Here is a 26,558-nt window from a genome sequence, read left to right as displayed (position 1 = left end):
AGTGAGGACAACAGCAGTTGTTCAGAAGAGAAGAGCAGTTCTTCAGGAGAGAAAAACAGTTCATCAGAGGAAGATGGCAACAGTGAGGAAGAAGCTGTGCTTGAAGATCCTCCTGTGGCTGAAGGAAAAGGCTGCAAGGAGCTGGTTGATGAAAGCAATGGAGCATCTATAGAACCTGAAAGGGAGCAGGTGACTACAGATGGAAGAAATGAATCTGAGGATGAAGGCACTGAATTTGCAGGACTGGAAGCAGAAGCGAAGATGGAGAAGCAAGACAACACATTGGCACATCCAAAGTCTGTTACTGCTGAGAGCTGTGAGCCAGATGATGAGGTAAAGATTTCAGGATTACAAGTTAAGAGACTTAAGAACAGAGAAAATAATGACGTAGACAATGAAAATACACTAGAAAATGACAGAGTTCAAGAGTTATCAGAAGATGCACATGCTAAATCTGACAGCAATGAGGAGAAAGGCACTGAAGAGAACAGTGATGAAGGAAAAGAAAATGCAACAAACCCACCAGTGCCTACTGCTGTGAAAGCAAAACTCCACCCTGAGCTTGGCAAAGTACCTCATGGATCTGAGCAGGAAGATGAGGTGAATGATGAAGACAGTGCACTGGAAGAGAGCCCTTTGCTCTCCAAACAGCAGAGGACATTGAAGGAGAAGCCTGGGAGGTGTGAGATCACAGAACAAGTTGAAGAAGTGGGACAAAGACAGAGGGACAGTTCATCAGAGTGCAGCAAGCAGGAGCTAGCAGCAATGATGCTTGCAAAGAAACATTCTTCTCAATCCCAAACCCCTCTCAGTCTGAAAAACAAACACAAAAACGCTGAGACCAAACTATTAACAAGCTGTAAACCAAATCCTGTCCAGATGGCCCTGGGAACCAACTCTGACCTGAAAAATGTTGAAAGCATCTGTGCAAAACCCACAATTCTAGAAAGCCTCAGTACACAAAAAGAACCCAACGTAGCTCAAGGGGTTGGAGAGAAAACACTAAATACTTCCAGCAGCTCCACCTTTACAAAAAAATCATCTGATAAACCACTCCTCAGAAAGAAGAAGAAAGTTGGGAAAGTTATTGGAAAAGCTAAACAGAGTTCAGGCCAGACTTCAGAGGGAAAAAAAGAGAAAGCTGAAGGAGTGGTTGCAGAGGCATCTTCTGAAACAGGACATGTGCATCAGGGGAAAGGATCCAAGTGCTTACACACCCATTCTAGTTTCAGAAAAGTCACCAAACCTTCCAGGACAGCGAGGCTGAAAGCTCGTCTGCTGAGCGTGGCCCGTGCCATTGGCATTTCGAGGTGGCTCCTGAAGAAATTTGGGAAGAGGAAGAAGAGCAGTAAACCTTTTAGATTCAGAAGTAGAATGGCAATTCGGATTCTAAGCACTGCTGGTTGGATTGGTCAATCTGGCAAAGCCTTCTCTGGTGCAACTGAAGAGTTGGGAAGGACTGAGCCAAGTGACAAAGAATCTTCATTAGTGGAGAGGAAGGGTGGGCCTAAAACAGCAGAGGAAGTTGGACACATGGACTTGCCTTCTGGTGATTCCCCTCTTCATGGGGAATCCAAGCATTCCTTTCCATGCTCGGGTGAGAAGAACAGTGCCAAGTTTGCTGTAGTATTCCCCAGAGTCCACACCTTGGTCAAGGCTAAGAACTCCTTGTTCAGGGGCTTTGGGAATGGTCATTCCCAGCAGAAACAGAGATGTCTGTCAGACAGAAAATCTGTCACACCTGTGCAACAGAGTTTCAGATTCAAATGTGATCTTCCCAGATCTCTGATGGATCAAAGCCAGAGAAACAGTGAACAACGTGTCCTTCTGCAGCGAGAAGAGGATCCAGTATGCACATCAGATTATTCCAGTGAGGTAGATGTCAAAGAGGGTTCAGTTGTCCTTCAGACTTCAGGAGTCACACCTTGTGTTCACTGGTCTCAGCAGCAGGCTCAGGGCTGTGATCCTGCAGCATGGCTGAACTCTGAGCTGCTGCTGCCACGACTCACCATCGAGAACCTGAGCAAATGGGCCATCTACAAGGACCCACAGCTGTCCAGCAGCCGTGTGAAGAAGGTCTGCAGGGATCAGTGGGTGGCAGAAGATGTCCCTGACAATATGCTAGAGATGGAGTTTATGCAGAAACAGGTACAGCTGTTGTCTCCAGCACTGGAATGAAACTGAGCTCCTGATTTTCAGTAATGTATCTCTGCATTTCAGGTGTATCTGTGTGAAGACAGATCTGTGGAAGTTGAGGAGATTGAAGATCTAACCAGACTGGAGTATGTGTCCTCTGTGGTATTCTGCAGCTCATTCAAGGTCATGGGGGTTTGCTTGTTACCCTGCAAAGCTGTTGTTACCCTCACATCTGTCCTCTACTCCTGCCATCCTGTCGAAATAAACAACTGCAAAGGAAGTGTGCAAGGAGGTGTGACCACACAGAGAAGGACAGGCTGGGTGTTCTGGGCTTTGGCAGCTCTGTTCTCTGATGTCTTTAATCCTGGAACCACATGAAGGCAGTGAATAGTTTCAGATCCCAGGCTCCTACAAAATCCTTGGGAGGGCAGAAAGCTTAATAGTAACACATGCAAGTCAAGTTTGTGGCTGACAAATCCTTTCCTCTGTTTGTAGGGAAGTTTGTGAGAGCTCAGTCCTGCTGTGCCTGAAGAAGAGGTTCCATCGCAATCTCATTTATGTATGGGCATTGGGGTTTGGTTTGGTTTGGTTTCCTTCAGTGTTTATTCATTCTGAACAATGAGCTTTAAGGGAAAAATGATTTCTATTATTCCATCAAGCTTTAATAACACACCAAGTAGCACAAGAGCTCACTCATTACTGGGAACAGCAATTCAAAGGGTCCTTACACAGCTTTTGCTCAGGAAATACATAGCATGAAATATTTGGGGTAAAATCTGTGAGTTCCAAAGATTTCTCTGTAGTTCTGGTATTTGTTGCCAACCTGTGAGACACTTGGGCTCTGCTTTAGCCTTAGCTGCTCCTGGTGGGACTCTCCTATATTAGCAAAGCAGTTCTGAGTAAAAAATTGTGGGTCTTGAGAAGAAACCTCAGAGTTTCTGCAAACAATTCACAGTGTTGCAGTCCAGAGCTAGTTCTGGATGGCTAATTGTTCTCATTTTCATTTATTGGCTCGTTAGTTCAAACCTGTGCCTCAAATGTCATGTGAAGCTTGGAGAACAGACAAGAGAAGATGATCACAGACCAGTGAGTGACCAGTTACCTCCAAATATTTATGACAGAGCTTTGAAAGTGACCACCGAAACACTGTGCCCTGAATAGACTGTCAGGAGAGTCAGAATATTCAGTATTCCTTTAAAAGGCATCTAAATATTTGAATTGATATATACATCCTGTTGCATTCCTCATTCAGAAAATTCTAAGAAGCCACCAGATTTTTTTGTTTTTACCTTTCTTATTTTTGTCCTAGACTTACATTGGGCAAATTTTGGTTTCTGTGAATCCTTTCAAAGACCTCAGTATCTACTCTGAAGATGTGGCTACGCAGTACCATCAAGGGACTCTCTCAAAAAATGCTCCGTATGTTTCTCTTTGTCAAATAACTCTCTCAACTCTGTTCTATTTGTGCCTCAGAAAGTATTTTATTTTCCTCCAGCTGTCTGATTGAGGACTATGAACATCACAGTAAGTGAACAACCCATTTGGCAAAGTTGTAGTTGCTCAGACCTGTAATTTTTTCAAGCTAAAGTTCATCCCTGGAAGTGTTCCAGGCCAGGTTGGATGGAGCTTGCAGCAACCTGGTCTAGTGGAAGATGTCCCTGCCCCCGTGGCAGGGGGTGGAATGAGATTAGCTTTAAGGTCCCTCCCAACCCAAATTCTATGATCCTTAGGTCAAGTTTCTTCAGTACTGGTTGAAGATCCTGAATTCAGACCTTGGTGGGACTGTACCTATGTGTTCTGGCAGGATGTGCTCCCACTGCTATCACTGGTCCAGCCTTGCCAGACCTACCAAGGTAGGCAGAACACAGTGGTAACAGTGTTATTACCCTGGTGCCAGCAGAGAACAAAGTTTCTGATTTTCCTGGCTCATCACATTTCTCAGGTCAAGATACTGAATCATAGATTCACAGAATTTAGGGGTTGGAATGGACCTTACAGATCATCTAGTCCCAGCCCCCTGCCCTGGGCAGAGACACCTCCTCACTAGACCAGGTTGCTCAAGGCTTTGTCCACCCTGGTTTTGAACACTGCCAGGGTTGGGGCAGCCACAGCCTCCCTGGGCAACCTGGGACAGTGTCTCACCACCCTCACAGGAAAAAACTTTTTTTCCCACATCCAACCTAGACTTTCCCTCCTTCAGTTTGAACTCATAATCTGACACATCTCTGATGCAGATCACTGATGAGTAACCTTTTGGTGCTGTATTTGTGAGGCAGAAATGTGAGATCAGTTAACAGGGTATTTTTTTCCTGTCCATCTAGACACATCTTTGCCATAGCAGAAATGGCCTACACGCTGTCCCAGTCATCAGGGCAGGAGCAGTGTGTCGTCATCAGGTAGGAGATGAGGGACTTTCTTGAAGGTCTGTTAATTTCTTTATGGAAAATTTCCATCTTTGCATTTCACTGTTGCTAAGTGGATCATTCCGGCTCTTGTGTGAGAACCTGAATAAATTGGATTTTTATTTTACTCTGCAGAAATACTGTTTGAATTCAGTTTCACATCAGTTCAGAGGAGTGCAAGAGAAGGTGTTTGGCATTCCTTAATGGAATCTTACTCTTTATCGAGCTGTATTTCAAGCAGTAGGTGATCTTCAGTTGCTGTAAATCAGTACAACCTCACTGATTTGCTGTAACAAAGCCTCTGATGTGTCTAGATTAGGCAATTCTGTGTTGATGCCAGATCCTTACCTCTTGTTCCTCCAGTGGACACAGTGGATCAGGTAAAACAGAAGCTGCCAAAGCAATTGTGCAATACCTGACCATGCTGTACCAGAGATCTGACAGCCACAGGATCAGACAGGTAAGAGGCAACAGGGACTGGCTGTATGCCACGATGGTTGGGCAAGGAGCAGGAGCTGCTGATGTGTTCCTTGGTTTCTGTTTATCTGAGCTGGACTTTGGATGGCTTGTGGTCCAAGGTGAAGCTCCCATAAGGACATGAGGACAGCTGATGTGTTTGTTGTTGTGTAGTTTAGTATGTGGAAGGCCTGATGCTGCATAGAGAGCTGTGTCTGTCTTACCTACTTGCCATAGAGAGCTTACAGCAGAGTTTGGGAGGTGAATCTGAACAAACACAGAACAGAATTGAAAGATCATAGCAGTGAAGGTAAAGAGCTCACAGAGCAACTCATCACTGGCTAGATATAATTACACCAATATACATTTTTAAAGAGTTGTTTTTTTTTTTAGCCAGGCAAGATTTATACCAGTGAAGTCTCATTTTCCTTGGATTTTCAAACTAACAGTTGCTTGAGTCCCTTTGGGGGTTTATAACCTCATGATTGCTACCCAAGTGTTCTCTCCCTCTTTTCTTCAAGCCCTGCAATGTCCTACCCATCCTGGAGAGTTTTGGAAATGCAAGAACCATCCTCAATGACAACTCAAGCCGTTTTGGAAAGCTTCTGAACATCCACCTGCGACAGTGAGTTGAAGGAACACCTTGGGGTGCTGTTCTTCCAGCTGCCAAGGGCTTCTTGGGTGAGGAAAGGTCTAGCAGTGCTTAGAGCTCATGCAATAGCCTTCCATCCCCTCCACTTTGGTTATCAGCAGGATAGGAAGAGGGTGAGATTACACCTCTATTTCGCTTAGGTTCCCTCCACAAAAGAATAGATTTTACTTCTCAAGGTGAGTGATGAACTAAGAACATAAGAATTGCTGAACTGATTTATACCAAGAAAACATCTAATACAGTGGTGTGTCCCCAACACTGGCCACAAGCAATCACTGAGGCAAGAACAGGCCAAATAGATGCAATGGTTTTCTCTAACACTCTGTGAGCTCTTAACCATTTGCAGCAGCTCAGGAGTTTTCCTGAGTCTCCTGTGGTTTTCCAGTTTCCTCTTGGACTCATACACACTTCATGCCTCTGCAACAGCCTTCCACAAGAGTTCTACAGGTCTAACCAGTTCTGTGAAAAACACCTTTTTGTTTTGAACCTGCCTCCTTTCTAACCTCTGGGTTTGGTTTGTTTGTTTGGGGTTTTTCTCTGACTGTTGCCAAGCACTGAGCTGATTCTTTCATGTCTATCATAACCCCCAGGTGAGCCTAAGCAGCAATGGTTCATTTGGAGCCTGTCAGTTTATATGTGAAGCTGGGCCTGTATCCATCCCTTTGCATTTATTGACAGTGGATTTCATGTGCCATTTTCTTGCTCACTCTGCACTGTAAGGTCTGTCTGCATTTATTGACAATTCATCCTCACTGCCTTGAATGGTTTCAAACAAGCAGGAAGCTTTGTCACTTTGCTGCTCAGCATCACTTACCAAACCTTCACTTACAGGTCAGGTACAGACACACTGTGGAACTCTAGTGGTTGACTCTCACTGTTAAGAGGATTCACCTTCATTCCTACCCATGTCAGGACCTTCCCTCTTGTGCCATGGTTGTTTGGTTTCCCTGAAAGTCCCACAACTTTGCCAAAATATTTTGGAAATTCTTGTGGACTATATCCCTTAGATCCTTCCTTTCTGTGGAGACATGGGACTGCAGAAAGCCTGTCCCTACCTTCTGACAGGATCTCCTGTTGTCTTATCTCAGTGGTGCTGTGGTGGGAACATCCATCTCCCAGTACCTGCTGGAGAAGTCTCGTGTGGTGTTTCAGGTGAGGACCAGTGTCTTCCTCTCTCCCTTATTCATATTTAACCTTAAATACACTGTTACATAACAGGAGTGGGAATTACTATGAAAATTACCTCTCATTTCTTCTGTTAACAAGAACTATGTCCACTGTGTAGCACAGGGTGATCACTTATTGTATCTGAATAAAACAGGAGGTCACTCTGCCTCAAACAAGTTGAATTAAGCCACTTGTTAGGGATTACTGGAAGTTAAATCTTTCCTCAACTAATTTTTCTCAAAGTCTGAAGTGTGGAAAAGGTCAAACACTGGAGCTGTGTGGAAGGAACTGCTCTCAGATAGAATGCTCTTAAGGTGTCAGTGAGAAACCCTGGAACATTTCCAAATTAAATGGTTTTGGTCTTGTCTGGCTGACTTCAGAGTTTATGTCCTACTCTTTGAGTGTTCCGTAGGGTTCTGGAGCTGGATATGAGTCAGGTCTATGAATGTGTTCTCTGTCAGGCCCACGGTGAGAGGAACTACCATGTGTTTTATGAGCTGCTGGCTGGGCTTCCTGTGGAGCAGAAAGAGGAGATGTACTTGCAAGAGGCAGAGTCCTACTTTTACCTGAATCAGGTGAGTGAGATGAGGATGTTCAGCAGCAGCTGATAGAGTGAAATGGCCAAGACATCACTTCTGTTTGGCTAGTGAGCCTCTTTGCTTCCCTACTTCCCCTTCACAGAACGATGCTGAAGTCTGCTCTGCTTCTTCTCACATCTGACCTAAATACATTTATCTCTCATGTGATCTTTTTGTCACCTTTCAGTCCCCTTCTGCTCCCAAAAAAAGCCTTTTAAAGGAGTCCTTGTGTAGGTCCATGGCTCCATCGTGTGGTGAAGAAATCCTGTTCTCCTTGCCTTTCCTTGTATTTGCAATTGCTTCATCGACTGAGTCAGAGTCAAATTTTAAACCACTGAAGGTGTTATATACTGCTGATTGCAATTATTTAAATTGGAAAATTGTTTGCCAGACTTATGGCGAGCCATAATCTTGGAACACCTCTTTTTTTTGTGTGTGTTGGGGTTTTTGTTTCTTTGTTTTTGTTTAAGATTGCTTTCCATACTCAAGGAGGTCACAACAACAGCAAGAGATCTTTCCTATTTCAGCCCTGTGAGTCAGCTTTCCCAGGTGGCCAAACTCATCCCAGCTGCTTGGCTATGTGAGGAATCCTCGATGGTGATTGCTATCACCTTGCCTTGGGGCAAGGAATGGACAAGTACCATTAATGACTCAAGGATGGAAGGCAATTAAGGGCCCATCCCTTAATGAGTGATGTTCCTGGTCGGCAGAGCATTGTAAACTAAACTCTTCAAGGTGATAGTTAACAGGAATGTCTCAGAAAAAGAAAGGGGAATAGATCAAATCATGCATAAAGAAGTTAGCAGATGCTGACAAAATCTATCTTGGATCTTTGTCTTGGGAAGATGAAGCCCAAGGGCTGGTCCGACCTCATCCTTGTCTCATTGGAATCTGAGCAGCTGGATAGATGGTCAAAGAATGCCCTTGTACACCAACAGGTTCTGCAGCCCCCTCTGGCCCAGGATTTCTGTGGACTTCAGGGTCACAGGCAGTTGTTAGGAGTGTCCCCCTGTAGAGAAAAGCACAAGAAGCAGAAGTGATAAACCCATGTTACAGTGAAGCTCTGGCAGAGGTGAGACAGATTAATACCCAGGGTGGATCTCTGGGTGCACAGAACCCAGAGAGTCTTGACACATTGGGTTCTGGTACCATTTGGGGTAGTGACTCTGCCATGACTTACTTTGGAGTCGATTCTGGCATCCCTTCTCCCTCCAGCTGCACTCCAGCAATGGGCAAGGGGCAGCTGGGCTGCTTGTACTGGAACCACAACAGAAACTTGGCATGTGTGGGCAAGAGAGATCTTACTCTTAAACCTCCAGAGAGAAAAAGAGACTGGTCTGTCACGAATGCTGAGCTCCCACTAGTGGTGCCTTTTCCAGTCCTTAAAACCTTGAACTACTCAGAATATTGCTGTTGGTAGCTCAGCTCCAGCCTGGGCGAAAGGGACTGATCATGGTTATCTGTCCCTGCTCTTTCAGGGCAGAGCATGTGATGTCCTGGGAAAGGAGGATGGTCAGGACTTTCTGGTCTTGGTGCAAGCTCTGGAAGGAATCAGCCTCTCAGATGATCAGCTGAGCTCCACCTGGGCTGTCCTGGCTGCCATTCTGCAACTGGGGAACATCTGCTTTACCTCCTATGAGGTACAGTAACCCTTGGCAGCTTGGGAATGGGCTATTTGTGCTGAATATTCCTGTTATCCAGTGTGATGGGGCCAGGGGCATTATTCCTGATTGAAGATGACATCCTTTGAAGACTATTCTGTTCTTTCTAGACTGACTTAGACAGGGACAGGAATGAGAGGCAACCAAAGGTCATTAGAGCTTGGGCTGCTCTTTGAGGAGCCAAAATGGACCTAGATGCTGGTGTTTTGCCTAGGTTGTGACCAGCTCTGTGCAGCTGAGGTGCTGGTGAGAATATTAATACTAGTGGGACCTCATATCCCATCCACAGTTGCATCTGTTGTTCTCTGTTGTTCAGAATGAATCCTATGAACACGCAGCCATTGCCAGCGACACCGAGATTCAGATTGTGGCCAATTTGTTGTGTGTCTCAGCAGATTTCCTGCAAAGTGCTGTCACTCATCGTGTCACTGTGAGTACCTGATTAATGTTTAATCTTTGATTTCTCATTCATCCTGAAGTGTGGGATGTCCTAGCCCATTGCTCTGTCAGCAGAAGGACCACAGCCTTAGGAGGTCCAAGATCTGGGAGGTAAGAGCAGGAGTAAAATTGTTGAGATGGGCAGAACGCCTCAGTGCAGCTCTGTAAAGATGGTAGAACTCATATCTTGGAGGGCTCTTGTATGACATGAAGTGGGTTCAGGATTTATGCTCTGGCCAGCTGAACTCCCACACAGAACTGTGGCAGCAAAATTCTGCTTTTCCTTTTTTTTTCTTTGATACCTGGGTAAATTCTCAAGCCAAATAGAAAAACACATCCATTTATTAACTGGGTTGAGTTCTTTGTGTATTAAAAGAGTATTTGTGAGAGAATAGCAGTAAATTCTGTCTCTTTATGTACCTAGGTAACATCATATGATCGAATCTTCACCCCTCTGTCTGTAGAAGGAGCCATCAATGCCAGGTGACTTCTGCTGCTGTTGCCTGGGTTGGTGAGATGCACTCAAGGGTCTTTGCAGTAACTGGTTTTGCTCCCTTCTCCCACTCAGGGATTCCATTGCCAAGACTCTCTACTCCCTGCTCTTTGAGTGGCTGCTGCTGAGGATCAATGAGTGGTTGGCTCCCTGGGAATCTGACTGTGCTGTGGGCATTGTGGACATACATGGTTTTGAGGTTGTTTTTCCCACTCTATTGCTATTGTCTGGGCTGCAAGAGCATGTGCTCATTGAGGCCTGTGAGTTGCATACTTGTGATTCCTGATAAAATGTGTGTGTTCCAATGAATGCTGAAAACCATGGGATATATAGGTGGGGCTGTGCATCCAAAAGTAAATCTTCTTCATGCTTCTTCACAGCTTGTTCAGCCTAGTCAATAAGCCAGGTCTAGAGCTTGCAAACCAGACAGAAGATGATTTGAGTTCCTCAGGTTCATTCACACTGATCAGAACCAGCAGCTCAGCTCAGCACCAGCTGGGGCTGGTGGGTGTTGGAAGGGATGATCCTTTTTGTCTTTGCAGGATCTAGAGGTGAACAGCTTAGAGCAGCTCTGCATCAACTTTGCCAATGAGCATCTCCAGCAATTTTTCAGCCAGAGTGTCATTGCCCAGGAAGAGGTAAATGGACTCAGTGGAACTCACACCAGCATGTTAAGGCAGCACATACGGAACGAGCTGAGGCATCCTCAGCTGGAGAGTATCCTTTAGCAGGGAGCCGGAAGTTGAATAGACTTGATCCTCTTAAGCAGTATCCATGGAATCCTAGTCCAAAGAGCTGCTTACTTAACACGTTTGGCTAACTCTGTAGTAAATTAAGGAATCAGGAGTTTACTAGTGCCTTGCTCCCTTTTACAGGTTGTCTAAGTGAGTTGGTCAGGATCAAGGAGCTCAGACGTCACCTCAGCTGGTACTTCTAAAGCCTGTTTGGCAGATTCTCCGTAGCATTTTTGGTGGATTCTTTGTAGCATTTTATGTAGCATTTCTGTCCTGGCAGCTAAAGTGCATTTATCAGACTTGTTGCCTTTTACAGTTTGCTTTATCAGCTTAGCAGCATTCCTCTCTTAAATCAGGAAAATCATTAGAGGCTTTAGAAGAAGTTTCATAAGACGAAATCAGATAATTTTAGGCAAGTTCCTAACAGCAGCGAAACACTAACTTCCTGATAAACAAACCAAATGCCTCTGTTAACTTCCTCCTTTTGCTCTTGTTTGCATGGCTGGATTTGGTCTTTATCATGCAGGAGGAATATAGCCAAGAGCAGTTAGCTTGGATTCCTATTTCCAAGATGTACAGTGAGTCATGCCTAGATTTCCTTACTGCAAAACCCCATGGCATCTTGTGCATCCTGGATGACCAGACATCACTGACTCAGGTGAGAAGCTCTTAGCCTCTCCTGTGATCCCTTTCACAGGCTGGCTGGGGTGAGGCAGTTATCCAGACTGAGCAGGAATTGTGTTTGCACAGGTGGTTTTACCTTTGGCTTAACAGTGACTTTTCAGCCTACTGAATATGTGGCAGCAGCAGGAAATGTGTTTGTCATCTCCTTTGCAGGCCACAGACCACACCTTTCTCCAGAAGTGTCACTACCATCATGGAAATAGCCCTTGGTACACCAAGCCCAAGTTTCCTCTGCCAGTGTTCACTGTGAAGCACTATGCAGGTCCTGTCACCTACCAGGTGAGCTGACAGGGGCTTGGAGCTGCTGGAGCAACAGCCCAGCTTGGAGGCAAAACAGATATTGGCTACACAAGAGCCTACACTGCTTGTCTCAGAGCCCTGGAAATCCAGGAGAGCTGTTGCTGCTGAAAAACAGTGAGGGGTCAAAGCATGCTGGGCAAGGTGAAGGGAAAAAGTAGCAATCCCTCCTAAAAGCAGAAGTCATTGTCCTTTCCACTCCTAGTGGCAGCAGGAAGAGCCAGCATCATTTCCTAGGGCTTTCTCTTTGTTCCTCTGCTCCAGGTGCCTGTCCCCAGTCAAGGTGCGTGTAAGAGGGATGTTTGTCTGTGTGGTTGGTGGTCTGAATGGTGCATTGAATCAGACTTTGCCTCTACAGGTCCACAAGTTTCTTTACAAAAACCGTGACCAGCTGCGTCCAGAGGTGCTGGACATCTTCTCTCAGAGCCGCCTCAAGGTACTGCAGTGGTTCAGGAGGAAGAGGTCTATTGCAGGCACCTAATGAGCCACTCATTTCTTTCATATGGGAAGCAGAAAGATCCTGATCAGGAGTTTGATTTTACTGAAGGACCCTTGGGAATTGAGCAAGTTGTCTTTGCTCACAATTGATATGTAAAATGCACAGACTGTCTGAGGATGCAGCTGGGTTTCTGGCACTTGGAGGGGCAATGGTCACCTACTTTCAGGTAGAAGAGATTGTTCTTTCCAGGTAGTTCAGGGAGTTTTGGTTATTTCTTTGTTTTTTTCAGGTGGTATCTCACATTTTCCAGAAGGCTAAAGCTGCCTATAGTCAGCAAAGGAAGCTGGGGGCCAGGGGAAAAGGGCTCAAGCCTCAGGCTTCCACACTGGTGTCCAAATTCCAGCAGTCTCTGCAGGACCTCACAGCCAAGCTGAGAAGGTGAGAGATGTGGTTGCACCCAGAAGTGTGTGAAGTCTTCCAGGATCAGCACAGAGAGGAGGGTGCTCAGATGTTCTTCCCTCTGTTTTCCAGGAGCCATGCCTTCTTCATTCGGTGCATCACCCCTAATCCCAAAAAGGTAGGGCAGCACCCTGAGCTCCTTATGGAGTTCCTCAGGTCCTTGAAGTCCATTCTTCAACAGCTCTCCAGTCACAGTTGGGGTTTGAAATTCTTTGCTTCATTTGATAGCTTGAAGCTTTTATTCCTCTCTCTGTCTCTCACCCTTCCTGTGGCCATGTGAGCTAACCCTCTGCTGGAGGATCAGGGACCAGTGTCAGCTGAACACCAATGTATGTGTTGGATTTTATGTTCCATCACTCACAGACCATGACAAGCTCTAACCCCAGGACAGGACAATAGGAGACCCTTTCTAAACTCCCTGCCTTCTGCCCCCTTTTATCTTTATTTCTTTCCTGTTTTACATTTTCCTTCTGCCCTTTCTCCACAGCTGTCAAATATCTTTGATGTGGAGTATGTCACTTGTCAGCTGCGACACTCTGGGATACTGGAGGCTATCCACATCAGAAAAGAAGGATACCCAGTCCGTCTTCCATTCCAGGACTTCCTGGCCAGGTACAGTGGTGTATTGGCTTGGGATTCCTCAGCCACTCAGCCCTGGAGGAACTCAGCACGCTGTGATCTGCTCTCTGAGGGTTCTAGCTGCAGCTCTGGCTCCTCTCATCCCACCCCTCATGTCCCAGGTACAGGCTCCTGGCTGGGCAGAGGCACAGCTGCTCGGAGGAGAGAGAAGGTTGTGCAGCAGTGCTGGCTCATGTGGTGGGGAACCCCTCGGATCTCTATCAGATTGGAGTAACAAAGGTGATGCCTATAGAGAATTCCATCCGAATTGCACAGGCCCAGACACAGATTCAGTGGCTGGTGAAGCTTGGAGAGCAGCTTGGCTCTCTGCCCAGAAAGGGAGAACCTTGCATGCCTTTTCCCTCTCATGCTTTGCTTCTTGTCTCAAGTATTAAGGAGGCATTTGTAGCATTCCAGATAAACAGGAGACTCGGACTCCAGACTGTTGTAGTAGTGTAGCCAAGTCCTTTGTATATCCATCATTCCTTGATGGAAATCTGAGCTTCTACCTTTGCCACCTACTAACCTTCATCATGCCCTGATTCCTTGTCCTCCACAATTACATCCATCTCCATCACCTGCACCTGTGCCTCCTGCCCTCCCCAGTTGCCTTAGCAGGAACCCTTAAAACCTCCAAAGAGATAAACCAGCAGTTTTTATTATTGATCAGCTCTTAGAGAAGCTGATGCTTCCCTCGTGGCTCAGCAGCTGCTGCCTTTGCCCAGGTCTTTCTGAAGGAGAAGGCCAGGCAACTGCTGGAGAGACGATGGATCCAGAGGCAGAGCTGGGCTATCGTTACTCTGCAAAGGAAATTCCGATGCCTCCTCCAGCGCAGACGTCTCCGTGTCCTCCAGGAGAAAGTCACACTCATTCAGGCTCACTTCCGAGGTTACCAGGCAAGGTCAGGAGCCAAAAGCCAGGCAAGGGACAGCTCTTTGGCCTTGCCTGGGACAAGCCAGGTGGGGATGTGCCTGGCCAAGCCCCTCCTCGTGTTGGCTCCTTGCCTGCTCTGTGTGTGTGTGTGTTGCTGATGTTTCCCTCATTAGGCAATGCTTCTTCATTCTCACCCTCTAGGAAGCGATACAGGAGGCTGAAGAAGACTTTGGTGCAATTTAATACCATGATTTTAATCTCCAGACCTTTGATTCAAAGGAGGAAGCGCTGCCAGGTATCAACAGTCTTCTCGGAACAAGTTGTAAGGGAGGAGCTGTTTCTGCACCAAGCAGAGTGAGCTGGGTGAGGTCAGGGCAGGGATGGCTTTGAAAATTTGTTGGAAATGATTCAGTGAGGTGTCCTTCACTCCCTGGCTGACATAAATGTAGTTAAATCAAGGAATCATGGAGACTGGAGCCTTTTCTTCCTAGGCAACATTCAGAACTAGCAAAAGTGGTACCAACACAGGTGATTCACGTGTCTGGCTGGGTGAGCTTCTCTAGGCTACCCCACACAAGACAAAATCTGATTCTGTCTGTGACCTCCAGAGCTGCTGTTCTGCTCAAGCTTTGAGAAGCCATTCACCTTGCTCTTTTGGTTGCCCAGTTCAATTTCTGTTATTTTCTCAGGTAGCGACTGAAATGCAAGTCTTTTTTCAGTCCACAGTGATACTCCCTTGACTCCTTAGAGTTACCTCAGGTTGCTCAATTCCTTTGCCTTTTGGAAATGAGCTGGACCCATTGCTTGGGTGAGGCTAGGGTGGCAGTTTTCTGAGAAGATGGAAAATTGTGTGCAAGAGAGAGCCATGGTTCTGTCAAGTGGGTTGAATGTATTTTGCACAAGCTATTAAAATTGAAAACCTGAAATCAGACCACTCATCCTTAGAGTAGCAACTAACATCCCCATAGCTGTGAGATTCACGAGGAAGGGACCTGGCACAGCTAGCAAAGGATGGGGCAGAGGGTTAAATTCAGTGTTGTTGTTGTAAGCCTGCAGAGGTTCCTTCTGCCATGCCATGCCCAAAGCAGTGTGTGTTTCTATTCCATCTCCTGCTCCTCCTACTTGGACAGCATCCAGCTTTTCTTTCTCTCAGGTAACCACAACAGCACCGCTCTTTTTGAACCCATTTCTCTTCCTCCAGTGTTTGCTTGTTGAGGTCTCTGTACATACAGTAGCAACAGCAAATGTCTCAAAGTTCACCTGCTGCATAGTTCCTCCTTTCCCCCCACCCCACAGCCCTGCCCTTTGGACTTTAGCATGCCACTGTCTTCTTAGCCCAACCCTCACAACCTCCCATCTTGTCACGCTGATCTGCAACACTGACAAACAGGAGACAGAGACAGACTCCTTTTCCATCCTTGAGTAGGAGTCAGGTGAGTCTAGGGGACAACAGAATGGATGGGAAAGGGAAGAGCTGTAAGGGAGTTTGGCTTTTGGTCCTTCCCAAGGATGTCCTCTCCATGGATAAGTTCCTCCATCCATGTTCAGGCTGTGTTACCATGGTTTTTGATGCTGGAGGAGGCAGGTGAATGTTTCTGACAGCCCCTGTGTGCTTCTATCCTGAGACACATCGAATGCTGTGCAAGGGAGGGAAGGTGTACCAGGATGCTGAGCTGAAGAGCTGAAGGCTCTTGCTGTTGAGCTGTGTTGTGCAGAGCAGGTGGTGCTCCAGCAGAGCTCAGAGCCCAGTACACTCAGTGGGGTCTCAAGAAGGCTCTGCAGCTGTTCTGTCATTGTATCTGCTGGATCAGGACACCAGCTCCTGCTCACCTGCAGTGGCTGCCCCCAGAAGTAACTGGAAGTGACTTCAACTTTTCCTGCTCCCCAACCCCTTTTCATCTAACAGCAGGAGTTAGAGGAAAGGAGACAAAGACAGAGATCCCTGGCTGGTGGTGACACGGAGCACAGTCCCAACCAAGGAATGGTAAGTTGTCAAACAGTCTGGGAGAGCCTGAGATGAACCAAGCCAGGCTCTCCTGGTGTTCTCCCTCCCTTCTGCCTTCTCAGCCCAGGTTTGTTGGGGAACAGCAGAACATCTGGAGGGTGAACACATGTGCTGGAAATCTAATTGCAAGAATGCAAGTTAGCCTGGTAATAAAGAGCCTTCTAATCATAAATAACTAACTGGCTCAGTGTTTCCCAAACTCTGGGCACAGCCAGGCATCACAAAGTGGTTCTGGGGCAAATCTCTGTATTTGTTCTCAGCACTGGAGCTGTTCTTTAGGGCTGGGAGGAAGCTTATTTTTGATGAGCATGTTCTGTTGTGAAGGGTGGGAATGAGACAGTTCTGCAAAAAACCTCACAAAGTGTCTTTGGTTTGGTTTCATAGCATCTTAATCTGAGCAGTCCTGTCTGAACTGCCCAGGACTGCAGGTACAGGCAGATGCTGATGCTGACACACTGTGTTGCATTGGCCCATTTACCTCCTACCCTGCACTAATGCAAGCACCATGCAAGGTGCAAACCAGTGGAAAATCAAGGCTCATTAGCCAGATTCTCATCTGAATTACCCAGGTACAGGTCTGAGCTTCCTTAGGACCCCCCAAGATAGTGGCATACATCAAAGATCAGAATCAGGTCTCTTTTCATTTATGTCATAGCACTCGTGGATACTGAAAAACGACAGAAAAAGGCACAGGAGGAAATGGCTCTTTTACCCTTCAGCTGCAATCTCTTCTGTGCAATATGCCAGACTTGTTAGTAATGAGAGATGAGTCAAAGAAAGTCAACTTTCCTGTCACTCCCCTTGTGGCTGTTGATTTTTGTCTTCAGAAATAACTCACCTCTCCCTCCTCTGCTGCCCATGTCACATTGCCTGTGTTAATGTGCTACTTCCCTATGTGTAATGGTTCTGAATGTTGCAGAGGCAGAAATTACTGGGTTGGCTCAGATGCTCAATCCCTGCTCTGGCAGCTTTTCCAAGGCAGTTTCACCCAGTCTCAGCACACAGCTCAGGGTTTCTGTGTAGTTCCTGCACTGCTGGTGCCCTTGGCCTGACTTGCTCCTCTCTTGCAGGACCTGGGGCTGCTGGAGATCCCTGCAGAGCTCGCAGCCCTCCTGCAGTTTGGTGAAGGTGAGAAATCTTCCTCCTTTCCTGACCTGTTCTATTTCACTGTGTATTTCCTTGTTTATGGCATTGTTGATTCCACCTGCTGCCTGTCACCCAGGCTGGATTTGGTTTAGTGCCATTGCAGTGTAAACAAGATAAAGGCAAATGGTATTGTGATATTGTTTCCTGGCATGAGAGGGTGGGAAAACAGCTCGGGCCAGAGGGCAGAACACCTGATTAATAATCAGTATCTTTGTTAATTTTTCATCTTTACTTTTGAACTTGGTTGGTAGGATTGATAATAGTGATGGTGCAAAACTCTCTTTGGAACTGTTTAATGAACTCAGGTTTCTGGCAGCAATGAATATCTGGGGGGGTAGTACTTAAACCTATCTTTTACCTACTCAGAAATCTTGAAGGAAATTGAAGGTGAAGAAGTCAAAACTGCAATTTTATCGGTTTCAAAGAAATACTTTTAGGCTGCACTAAAACTGAGAAACAATGTAACAGCTTAATGATGTAGGATTATAACACTCAGTGATCCTTTTAGCTTGGTATGGAAAGTGTTTTGTTCTGTTTTCAGCTCCTCACAACACCACTAACTGAAATAATTCCCCAAGCTGTTGACCTGACCTTGAGCATGAAGTCATTTGCAGTTTTGTTTCCTCTGTAGCTCTTTGTGCAGTGTGAATATTTAAGTTGTAAATAGGTTGGGGCAGAATTTGCCTCTCTGAGTGGGCGCAGTGTCAAACAAAATGCCAGCTGTGCCTCTGGCCTTCTGTGAGGGACACAGTCAGGCAGAAGAGACTTGGGAATTGGAGCAGACTGTGCTGGATTCCCAAATACCTCACACTTCATGGCATAGCCCTCTGGGAGCTATCAGCTGGTCTAGTGAGCAATGTAAGCCAGTGGGGGTCAGGGAGCACCGAAACTGCTGAAAATGAAAGCTGATGGGATGGAAACAGGGTGAGGAGAGCATCAGAGGACACAGTGTGTTTGGAGATAGGGGAATGCACAGGAGCTGTTGTGCATTGAGAAATCCCTTCAGTGAGGAAGATGTTTACTCCTCTCTTATCCATGATAAATCCCTCACTGTGAAGACTTCTTATTAATTGTTGACTGAACAGTTGTCAGCAGGATCTCTGCATGGGCTCAGTGTTTGCTGCCTTGTCCATGCTGCAGAGCAGAATTGAATCTCCAGGTGCTCCCTGCCCTTTCCATGTTGCCTGGGGATAAGAGACTGAAGGGACTGGAAAATCTCTCCTGAAGTGAGGCCTTGTGGTCTCAAAGATGTGAGGCTGTGCCTGCTTGGGATTCTGAGGCAGTTGGGATGGGATGGGATGGGATGGGTGTCCCTGGAGTCAGGGGCTGGTGCAGGTGCTAAGGCAAGGTGAGATGCAGGTTTGCCATGTGTTGCTCTGAGAGCTGTGTGTATTCTGTCTCCCCTGTGCCACCTGCCACAGCATAAGTTCTCCTTCTCTTACAGGTCAATACCAAACACAGGCCAACCAGATAACTGAGACATTGCCACCAGAAGTCAAGGTCAAAGATAACCTTTCCCTCCCACCCACCATCAACAGCTATCCCTTTTCCTCCTTCATTAAGTCACACTTCCAGGTGGGAACTCTTTTTTTTATCTCTCCATTGCTTCCCCACTGGGGAGACACACTAGTTCTAGCAACACCAGGAGCAAACTCTACGTTTCTGTCCTTTGTTTCTTTGTAGAGACCAGATTTCCCTCCCCCTGGTCAGCTTCTGCAGCAGCCCTTAACCCACCTGGGTGCTGAACACCATGAAAGTACACTAGAGATCAACAAACTGGTAAGAGATGTCATTCTTGACCTTGTTGAAGAACAGATGGACATAGGCGACATTTTGATGCCTTTATACAACAAGATGCTGCTGGTGGATACTGTTCTTATGATGGATGGTGTGGTAGAAAAGCAGAATAACTTGCTCCTTCTAGGAGGAGCCTGGCAGAGATCACGTGCAGCCCCTCGGGGTTGCTGTGTCCTTGGTGAGGCACAGACCACTGGGATTAAAGTTAATTGCCTGGTGATGTAGCCTCAGAATTTGGCAGGACATATAGGAATTAGACTGCTGAGCCTTAGTTTCCCCATTTTCCAGATTCAGCAGTATGAGGAGGAAGTGTCTTCTCAACCACTTACTCATCTGTCAGTCAGAAAGACAGTTCATTTAACCCAGGTCTTTTCCATGGTGTGGCTTATAGTAAATATATTGAGAGTGTCTCAGGCTCACAGTTGTGTCAGTACCCATGAGGGGACAGGGAACTGTTGCATAAAGGCTGGAAAAGGTAAGGACTTTGTCATCAGGGAAACTACACCTAGAACCACACCCTAACCCTGGAGTGTTTGTGTGGAGGGGACTGTGTTATTTCAGCTCTGTGGGTGCGAAACATACCTTTCTTCCTTAAAATGGTAACCTTTAAATGTTTGAAAATAGAATGAAACTCCAGATAATTTCTAAGTAAATCTGGCAATCCTTTTGAGAATTACACAGCATTAAAATAAGCCCATTAAGAAAGTTAATAGCTAAACCCAGTCCCTTGTTTTGTCCTCATGATCCCAATTACAGAGGAGCATAAGTTCTATAAAATCTTGTGAACAGGATTGTGTTTAAGCAGAATATTATTATTTTTCTTGAAGATCAAAAGTAATTTTTTTCTCCATTGCCAAAGTAGGGATTTAGTACAAAAAATTTCATGAGAACTAAACAACTACCATCCCCTTTTTCTCAGTGAATCCCTGACACACTTACCACCGTTAAGTAGTGGTACTTAGTACCGTTTTAGAAGTGTTGTCATCCCTTAAATCTTCTTTCCAAAGCTGTGATGGCACATTTTGGAAAGATTTTAATTAATGACACATTGAAGTGTAGAGGCTGAAAGATTAGTCTGTGCCTAAGGGTGAGAAATACAAATTACAAAAGCATTGAAGATATCCATGTGCATAGGCAAGAAGCTGAATCATTGCTTCAGTGAGTTTGTTGAGACACCACATCTCATCCTACTTGGTATAATATTAACCATACCAAAGTCTTTTAAACATTCAGTGGGTTCAGTAAGAAATATCCTGTGGTAATTTTCTTGTCTGTCTGAGCCCTGCCCAAAGGAGGGGAAGTATTTTGCCCAAGACCAAATTCTGAGTCAGAGACATAACTAAGAAAAGACTGAAGTCACCCTGACTTGTAGTCAGGGTCCAATCTCTGTAAATGTTGCCTCCCAAATTCCCCAAGCACTTAGGTGGTGCAGAAAACCTGAGAACAAACCCTGAGCTGAGTGTTGGCTACTCTTAGGCTCACAAACACCTTGGTGTCTACAACCCAGGTGGTCACCTTCCAACACAGTTTGGGACAGAGGCTGACACAGCTTCTCTCTCCTTTTTCCCCTGGATGTTTCTAGATTTTGCGGTTCATTGGTGACAAGAGCCTCCGTGGCTGGCAGGAGGCACTTCTGGGCAACTACATTGCTGCAAGAGGTTTGAATAACATAGCTCTGCGCAACGAGATCTTCAGTCAGGTGGTTGCCCAGACATGGAAGAACCCAGACCTGGAGCACAGCCAGCGAGCCTGGGTCCTGATGGCCACTCTGCTCAGCTGCTTCCTCCCTTCACCAGCACTGGAGAAGCCACTGTTGAAGTAAGGAGGAGAAAAGACCAAGCCAGGCTCGCATTATGGTTAAGAGAGAAGAGATGAGCTAAATGCAGGTGCCTTTTCCTAGATTCGTGTCCGACCATGGCTTGGAGGGCTACAATGCTGTTTGCCAGCGCAAGATCTTGACATCAGCACAGTACACAGACTCTGCAGTCTCTCGGGCTTACCCTCCCACTCAGCTGGAGTGGACAGCAAACCAGAGGAGAGGGAAGATGGTGCTGGATGTTCATACCTTTAATGGTAACTTGTGCTTCTGCCCTGTCTTCTAGTCCCTAAGGACTTCTAGTGTAGAAATCAGCATTTGGAAAATAGGTCCCTCAATTTAGTAAAGAGGGCTCAGGACACTGATTGCTACTGGCTGGTACTGCCATGGGGGATTTAAACATCTGAATCTAGACCCAAAACTTGCAAAGTCTGGGCCTGGTGAGACCTGCTGCTCTGGCTGAGGGATGAGATTCTCCTGGGTTTGGGCCTGTCTCACAGAGGGCTGTTCTGGTTGTGCTTCTCTATGGGTCTTGCTTTCCTGTCACCCATTGCAGCACAGCCCATACAGCAGCAGTTTGTTACAGAAATTTTCTGCCTTTCTCCCTCCTCAAATATTGCCTTATGCTGCCTCTTGAGTGAACAGAAGTTCTGAGCACTGAAAACAGAACTTTATCTGGCTCCCTGTGAGTGGAGTGATGGCCCAAGCAAACCAGGACACTGCGAGAGGTTTCAGCTGTCAGGTTGAAAACACCAACCTGTGCCATCAAACAGTTATCTTGGATGTGAATATGTTCATGTGGAGCCCTCCATGTGCTCTCAGCCCTCCTGTGGCCCCTGCTCAATAGTGTGTGAGATTTTCCAGCTGGGCACAGCCTGTGCCCCATGGAGTGTAGGTGTTGCTCTGGGTTCTGCTGGAGGGGCTGTGGATACTGACTTCCTTCTCTGTGCTAGAGGAGACCTTCTCAGCTGAGGTGGAGTCCTGGATGACTGGGGAGCAGTATGCAGGCTGGATCCTGAGTGTAAGGTACTGCCAGAGGATGGGAGAAGGTCTGGGGGTGTGAAAGAAGATGTCACTAGTTCTAAGGCTCAGACTGGTTGGGGCTGCAGGCTAGAATTTATGTGGTCAGGTGTAGACTAGCCACTCCTTACCCATTCTGGCTTGTGCTCTCTTCTTCACCCTTCCATCTGTGTGCATAAAGTGTGGGTTTCTTTAGGAACAGAGGAATCACTGGTGTGATCTCTCAGAGCAGCTTCAGAGAAAAAAAATGGGCAAATCTTGAATGATTCTATTTTTTTTTCCTGACCCTGGGTACTTAATATTTGATCCACACCCTAAATCTAAAGGACTTAAGCCAGGATAGACTAGGCAAGAAGAAACTGAATTCAGTGTTTTCCTTCTCCCTTTCCCCTGCCTACCTAGACACCTTTCCTCTCCTTCCTTTCCCTGTTACCAGGGGCTGTGATAAGACTCGAGGGTGGTCTATCTCCATGTTTACTGGCAACACATGGCAGGACCTGCTGGGTTGTGACTTTGTGCTGGACCTCATCGGAGAGATGGAGGACACCAGCAACTTCAGCAGCTCCTCCCAGTCCTCATCTGAGTATCCCATAGCTCCAGAAAGGGATTGGAATATCTCCCAGCACTCTGACCTGGACTCGTAAGTCATCTGTTCCTCCTGCCCCACTGCTTGTGGCTCTGTCATCCAGTAGATCACCTTTCAGCACTCTGTATGGTCCTCATCTCATTTTCCACTTCAACAGGATCCCTCCTGCTCCAGGTATCCAGGCCCCTTCCCTCCCACCACCTAGCCTGCCTCCAGAACTCATTGATCTCCATCCAGGTAAGCTTTAGCCTGGGACTGTGGGTGGCACTGGGAAGGGCCAGATGGGCCCCAGCCAAGGAATCAGAGCAGAGGGGGAGACAGGTGATTCTCCTCAGTGTAGAAAAAGGGAGAGCTCCACTCCAAAGCATAACTAATAGGGACTGGAGGTAGAGGAATGTTCCTTACCTGCCTCGCCAACAGACTTATTTGCTCCTAGATGCCAGGGTCAGAGACGACCTGAGGACCTCTGCAGGCTTGGATCACTATGTGGATGATCTCTTCAACCCTGTGCTGCATCAGGGCTCCAGAGCATCAGTAAGCGCCTTGATGTTCCCTCTTGTTTTCCCTCTGCAGCTCTCCTGTCCCTGTGGCTCCCTCAAACATTCTTCTGCCTATTCATCACCTCTGCTCAGCTCAGACATGGCTCTGGATGTCTCTCCCTCTGTCAAGTCTGTCTCTCTGAGCTCAGACAACTGGTTTTTTCTTGATGCAGGACATGGAAAACAGGGAGAGTCTGACTGGACGCATGAAAGGAGGTGGGAAGATTGGACCCACACAGAGAGGAATCTTTCCCTCTACAGGTCTGTAAGGGGATGGGAACAGCTGGGAACACCTGTGGGACTATATGAGCTTCAGTGAGCACCAGTCAGGGGGCCCCTTAAATGCTAATTACTGCATGGGCTCTGCTGGTTCATGAGGCACATGGGTCTTGAGCACAGGCCATCAGATGTCACAGTCCTCACTCCCAGGTGCTGGGAGACAGATGCCTTGGCAAAGGTGTTAGGTGAGGGAATCACCTTTGTTCTGCTTTGAATTTCTCTTTCAAGTTGGTTTTGGGGTCAATGCAGCAGGTAGCTTGTTTCTCACCCAGGCCACCTCTTCCCTGGGCAAGTTAAAGTCATGTATTCATCCTCTGTTCACCTTGTGCTTTCATAAAACAGTTGGTGTCTTTATCAGGGGAGAGGTTTAATCTCTCATATTGCTTCCTTACAGAATTTCCCATCATCCCTAGCTATTCCTTGGGTTAGTAAGTCGGAACCCTGAAGAGGTTCTGGTTTGTGTGTTTGGTTTCTTTACTTTTCCTCATTTCTGTGGAGCTCAGGCATTTTCAGCAGGGTGGAGTCAAACACCAACGTATCAGTTGCACTGATAACCTGCATGGGTAGGACACACCCAGCAGTTTCAGAAAGGTGGAGAGTGTCCAGTTCAGTCATTACTGAGACTGGGACTCTTCTTGGCTGTTGTAGAGCCTCTGGGACATGACAAGCCCTATCACAGATCATTGGCCTGAGGTCAGTTTGTCACTTATGTGGCTACTTAGATGAGAGAGGAATGTGATGGGGGCCATCCCTGGGCCACTCTCACCTGTGAGGACACCATGGTTCAGTAGACCTGAGCTGTGTGCTGACTCCCTCCTACCTGGGACTGACCTCCATGCTCCTTGCTCTGCTACCTTTTACCTCAGTGGGATTTGTTTTGTGACCACAAAAGTTTGTATGGGACTTGAGTGCTGAGAGCAGAGGAATTCCTTTCTCCTCCAGGACAGACAATGCCATCCAGGCCTGGGGGCTCATTGTTCATCCACCCTTGCTACCTGTTGCAAAAACACTGAAAGGGATGTGGCAGTCCCAGAGATCTTTGCCCATCCCTCAAGAGAAACCCTCCTCTGCAGGAGTTATTTATATGCTTCATCATGAAGGATGGAGGTATCCTAAGCTAGGCTGCAAAAGCAGAGGTTGGATGCTGCTATTTAAAGTCTGGCAGGTCACACAGTTTTCTTAGGTTTCCTTTTTCTGCCTGAGTTTTGCTGTGTCCTGCTGTGGCTGGTGCATGTGGAGAGCACCAGAGGTGATGTGCTCTGTGGGATTGCTCAGGGCTTTCTCATTTGTGATCCCCCAAAAGTTATGTGGTCTTTTGCCTTTAGGCTTCTCTGGAATGACTCAAGCACCAGTTTACCAGCCCATGCCTTCCATGATGGGGATGCCATCAGCCATGCCCATGATGCCAACAGCAGGTGGACTTGCACCTATGCCACGTAATACCAGTGTTTCAGTAACTATAGAGGGGGAAGGGGATGGAAGGAGGTGTCAGTGGAGCCTGTGCATGTCAATGCCAGGTCGGGTGCTCAGTGGACACACTGCTCTGGGCTGATGCTCAGGCACCGTGGGGAATGATCACCTGGAGGCTCTTGCAGATGTGTGTGTGTTTTCCACAGCCATGATTATGCCCCAGCCCATGGTTCCAGCTATAGATCCCAACCAGTTGGCAGCACAACAGCAAGCCTTTATCAACCAGCAAGCCATGCTCATGGTGAGTGGAAGGGATGGGCTGGGAGGGGCCCAGGAAGTTGGTGTATGTGCAATGGAGAGAGGAGCTCTACTCCCCTCCTGCCTTAGGCCTGCTCTGTGACACACTGTGCTCATGTGCTGGGGGTGAGCTCTATAAAGCTGAAATTATTTAAGACTGCAAAACTGAGAATTCCCTTTTTTGCCCCTTGTGTTCATAGGGACACTGAGGCACCAGAGAGCAGCAGGGACAGGAACAGGCCCTGAGAAGCCTCATCTGTAATTCCCATGGGTTTTTAAGCTGGGACTTGCTACAGATGCAGATCTTCAGTGTTCTGCATAGCAGTCCCAGGTTATCTGGTAGCTGAATCTTTGGGGAGGTGCTAGGAACTCTGAAGCCTTGGCTAGGTGGGAGCAGACTCCTGGGCATGCCTTGTCCATTACACTGGGAAATTTGCAGAGGACTATGTAGATAATCTGTGAGTACCACTGAAAGAACAGGACAGTTTGACTGATGGCTGGTGCTTTTGTGTAGCCTAGCGCTCATGGACATTGCAATTCCTCCCTCCAGGCCCAGCAGATGACCCTTCAAGCCATGAGCATTTCTCAGCAACAGCAGCAGCAACAGTCTCTTGAGAACACAAGGCCAAGAGTCTCAAGTCCACCACAAACCCAAGCCACAGCTCCAGCCACTCTCCCAAAACCCAAGAAGCCTTTCAGCCACCAGGATGCTGCAACACCATCAAAGTCTACAGAACCACCAGCTAAGGTAAAGAACTGGTATAAGAAACAAAGAGCAGTGGTGAGTTTGGTTTGAATTTCATGGTTTGTGTTTGCTCTGCTTCCCTCCCAGCATGGCCATAGTTTAGCAGAGAGGAGAGTGTTATGCTTACTGATGATACTGAGGCCTTTCAAACTCTGCTTGCTGAGTCTTGAAGGCACAGGGTCAAACCTTGGTGGCATTTGCTCTGTGGAGGTTTGGCTGCAGTGGTGGCCAATTAATTTCCAGCTGAGCCGAGTTTTTCCAAAGGAAAACTAATTACTCTTGAGTTCTTATCTTCCAACAAGCTCTTTTGGGCCTCTAACATAATCTGGGCTTGGTTGATGATTCCTTGTGTTAGAAACTGATCTATTGGGACACTCCTGGCTGGGGAGAAGTTCTAGATCAGAACTTGGTGAGATAAAATCACCTCTGAACTGCAGGGCACTATGGAGGTACCTGCTAGGGCCTACTGACCATGTTGTGCACTTCCTGCAGGTTTATGACTACATGAAAGACGAGTTCACCAGTGAAGATGATAACAATCCTCGGGAAACCTTCCAGCAGAAGAGAGAATATTTTCAGAAGATGGGTGAGCATCTACCACTTTGGGAATTTCAATCATCATAACACCTTGCTTTTCAGCCTCCCTATCATAGCAAGGTGTCCTTGTTTCCCTGTCTGTAACTCAGCTAATCCCTGCAGGGGCTGCTGGTGCTGTGTGTAGCAGTTTTGGGTTCTTGTTCAGCTGGCTACAGTTCACATTGTGAGGTGTTGTGGGGCCAGTTTTCTAGAAATCTTTGGGTTGTCACACTCTCCTTCAGCTCTAGAAAACAT

The 26,558-nt window shown here is 46.9% G+C and overlaps 1 protein-coding gene across 1 annotated transcript in view; it reads left to right on the top strand.

Annotated features, from left to right (window-relative positions):
• The first annotated feature begins 261 nt into the window (after positions 1–261).
• LOC103805455 (unconventional myosin-XVB-like) overlaps positions 262–26,558 on the top strand; it is a 39,408-nt gene continuing 13,111 nt past the window's right edge. Inside the window, exons 1-30 of the mRNA XM_009078106.1 lie at positions 262–333; positions 1,945–2,148; positions 2,221–2,298; positions 3,446–3,555; positions 4,458–4,532; positions 4,902–4,998; positions 5,516–5,619; positions 6,735–6,798; positions 7,275–7,388; positions 8,870–9,031; positions 9,369–9,482; positions 9,915–9,973; positions 10,059–10,152; positions 10,526–10,621; positions 11,555–11,680; positions 12,057–12,134; positions 12,427–12,575; positions 12,669–12,714; positions 13,084–13,208; positions 14,289–14,382; positions 17,163–17,220; positions 18,683–18,813; positions 18,922–19,017; positions 20,618–20,853; positions 20,936–21,108; positions 21,805–21,877; positions 22,308–22,511; positions 22,615–22,694; positions 24,892–24,986; positions 26,220–26,313. Of these exons, the coding sequence (XP_009076354.1) occupies positions 262–333; positions 1,945–2,148; positions 2,221–2,298; positions 3,446–3,555; positions 4,458–4,532; positions 4,902–4,998; positions 5,516–5,619; positions 6,735–6,798; positions 7,275–7,388; positions 8,870–9,031; positions 9,369–9,482; positions 9,915–9,973; positions 10,059–10,152; positions 10,526–10,621; positions 11,555–11,680; positions 12,057–12,134; positions 12,427–12,575; positions 12,669–12,714; positions 13,084–13,208; positions 14,289–14,382; positions 17,163–17,220; positions 18,683–18,813; positions 18,922–19,017; positions 20,618–20,853; positions 20,936–21,108; positions 21,805–21,877; positions 22,308–22,511; positions 22,615–22,694; positions 24,892–24,986; positions 26,220–26,313 (3,301 nt within the window). The remainder of the gene's footprint in view (positions 334–1,944; positions 2,149–2,220; positions 2,299–3,445; positions 3,556–4,457; positions 4,533–4,901; positions 4,999–5,515; positions 5,620–6,734; positions 6,799–7,274; positions 7,389–8,869; positions 9,032–9,368; positions 9,483–9,914; positions 9,974–10,058; positions 10,153–10,525; positions 10,622–11,554; positions 11,681–12,056; positions 12,135–12,426; positions 12,576–12,668; positions 12,715–13,083; positions 13,209–14,288; positions 14,383–17,162; positions 17,221–18,682; positions 18,814–18,921; positions 19,018–20,617; positions 20,854–20,935; positions 21,109–21,804; positions 21,878–22,307; positions 22,512–22,614; positions 22,695–24,891; positions 24,987–26,219; positions 26,314–26,558) is intronic.

The sequence above is a fragment of the Acanthisitta chloris genome, unplaced genomic scaffold (assembly GCF_000695815.1).
Source record: "Acanthisitta chloris isolate BGI_N310 unplaced genomic scaffold, ASM69581v1 scaffold27917, whole genome shotgun sequence".
Classification (NCBI taxonomy): Eukaryota; Metazoa; Chordata; class Aves; order Passeriformes; family Acanthisittidae; genus Acanthisitta; species Acanthisitta chloris.
Note: the sequence above shows the minus strand (reverse complement) of the source record. Positions and strands in the feature narration are given on the sequence as shown.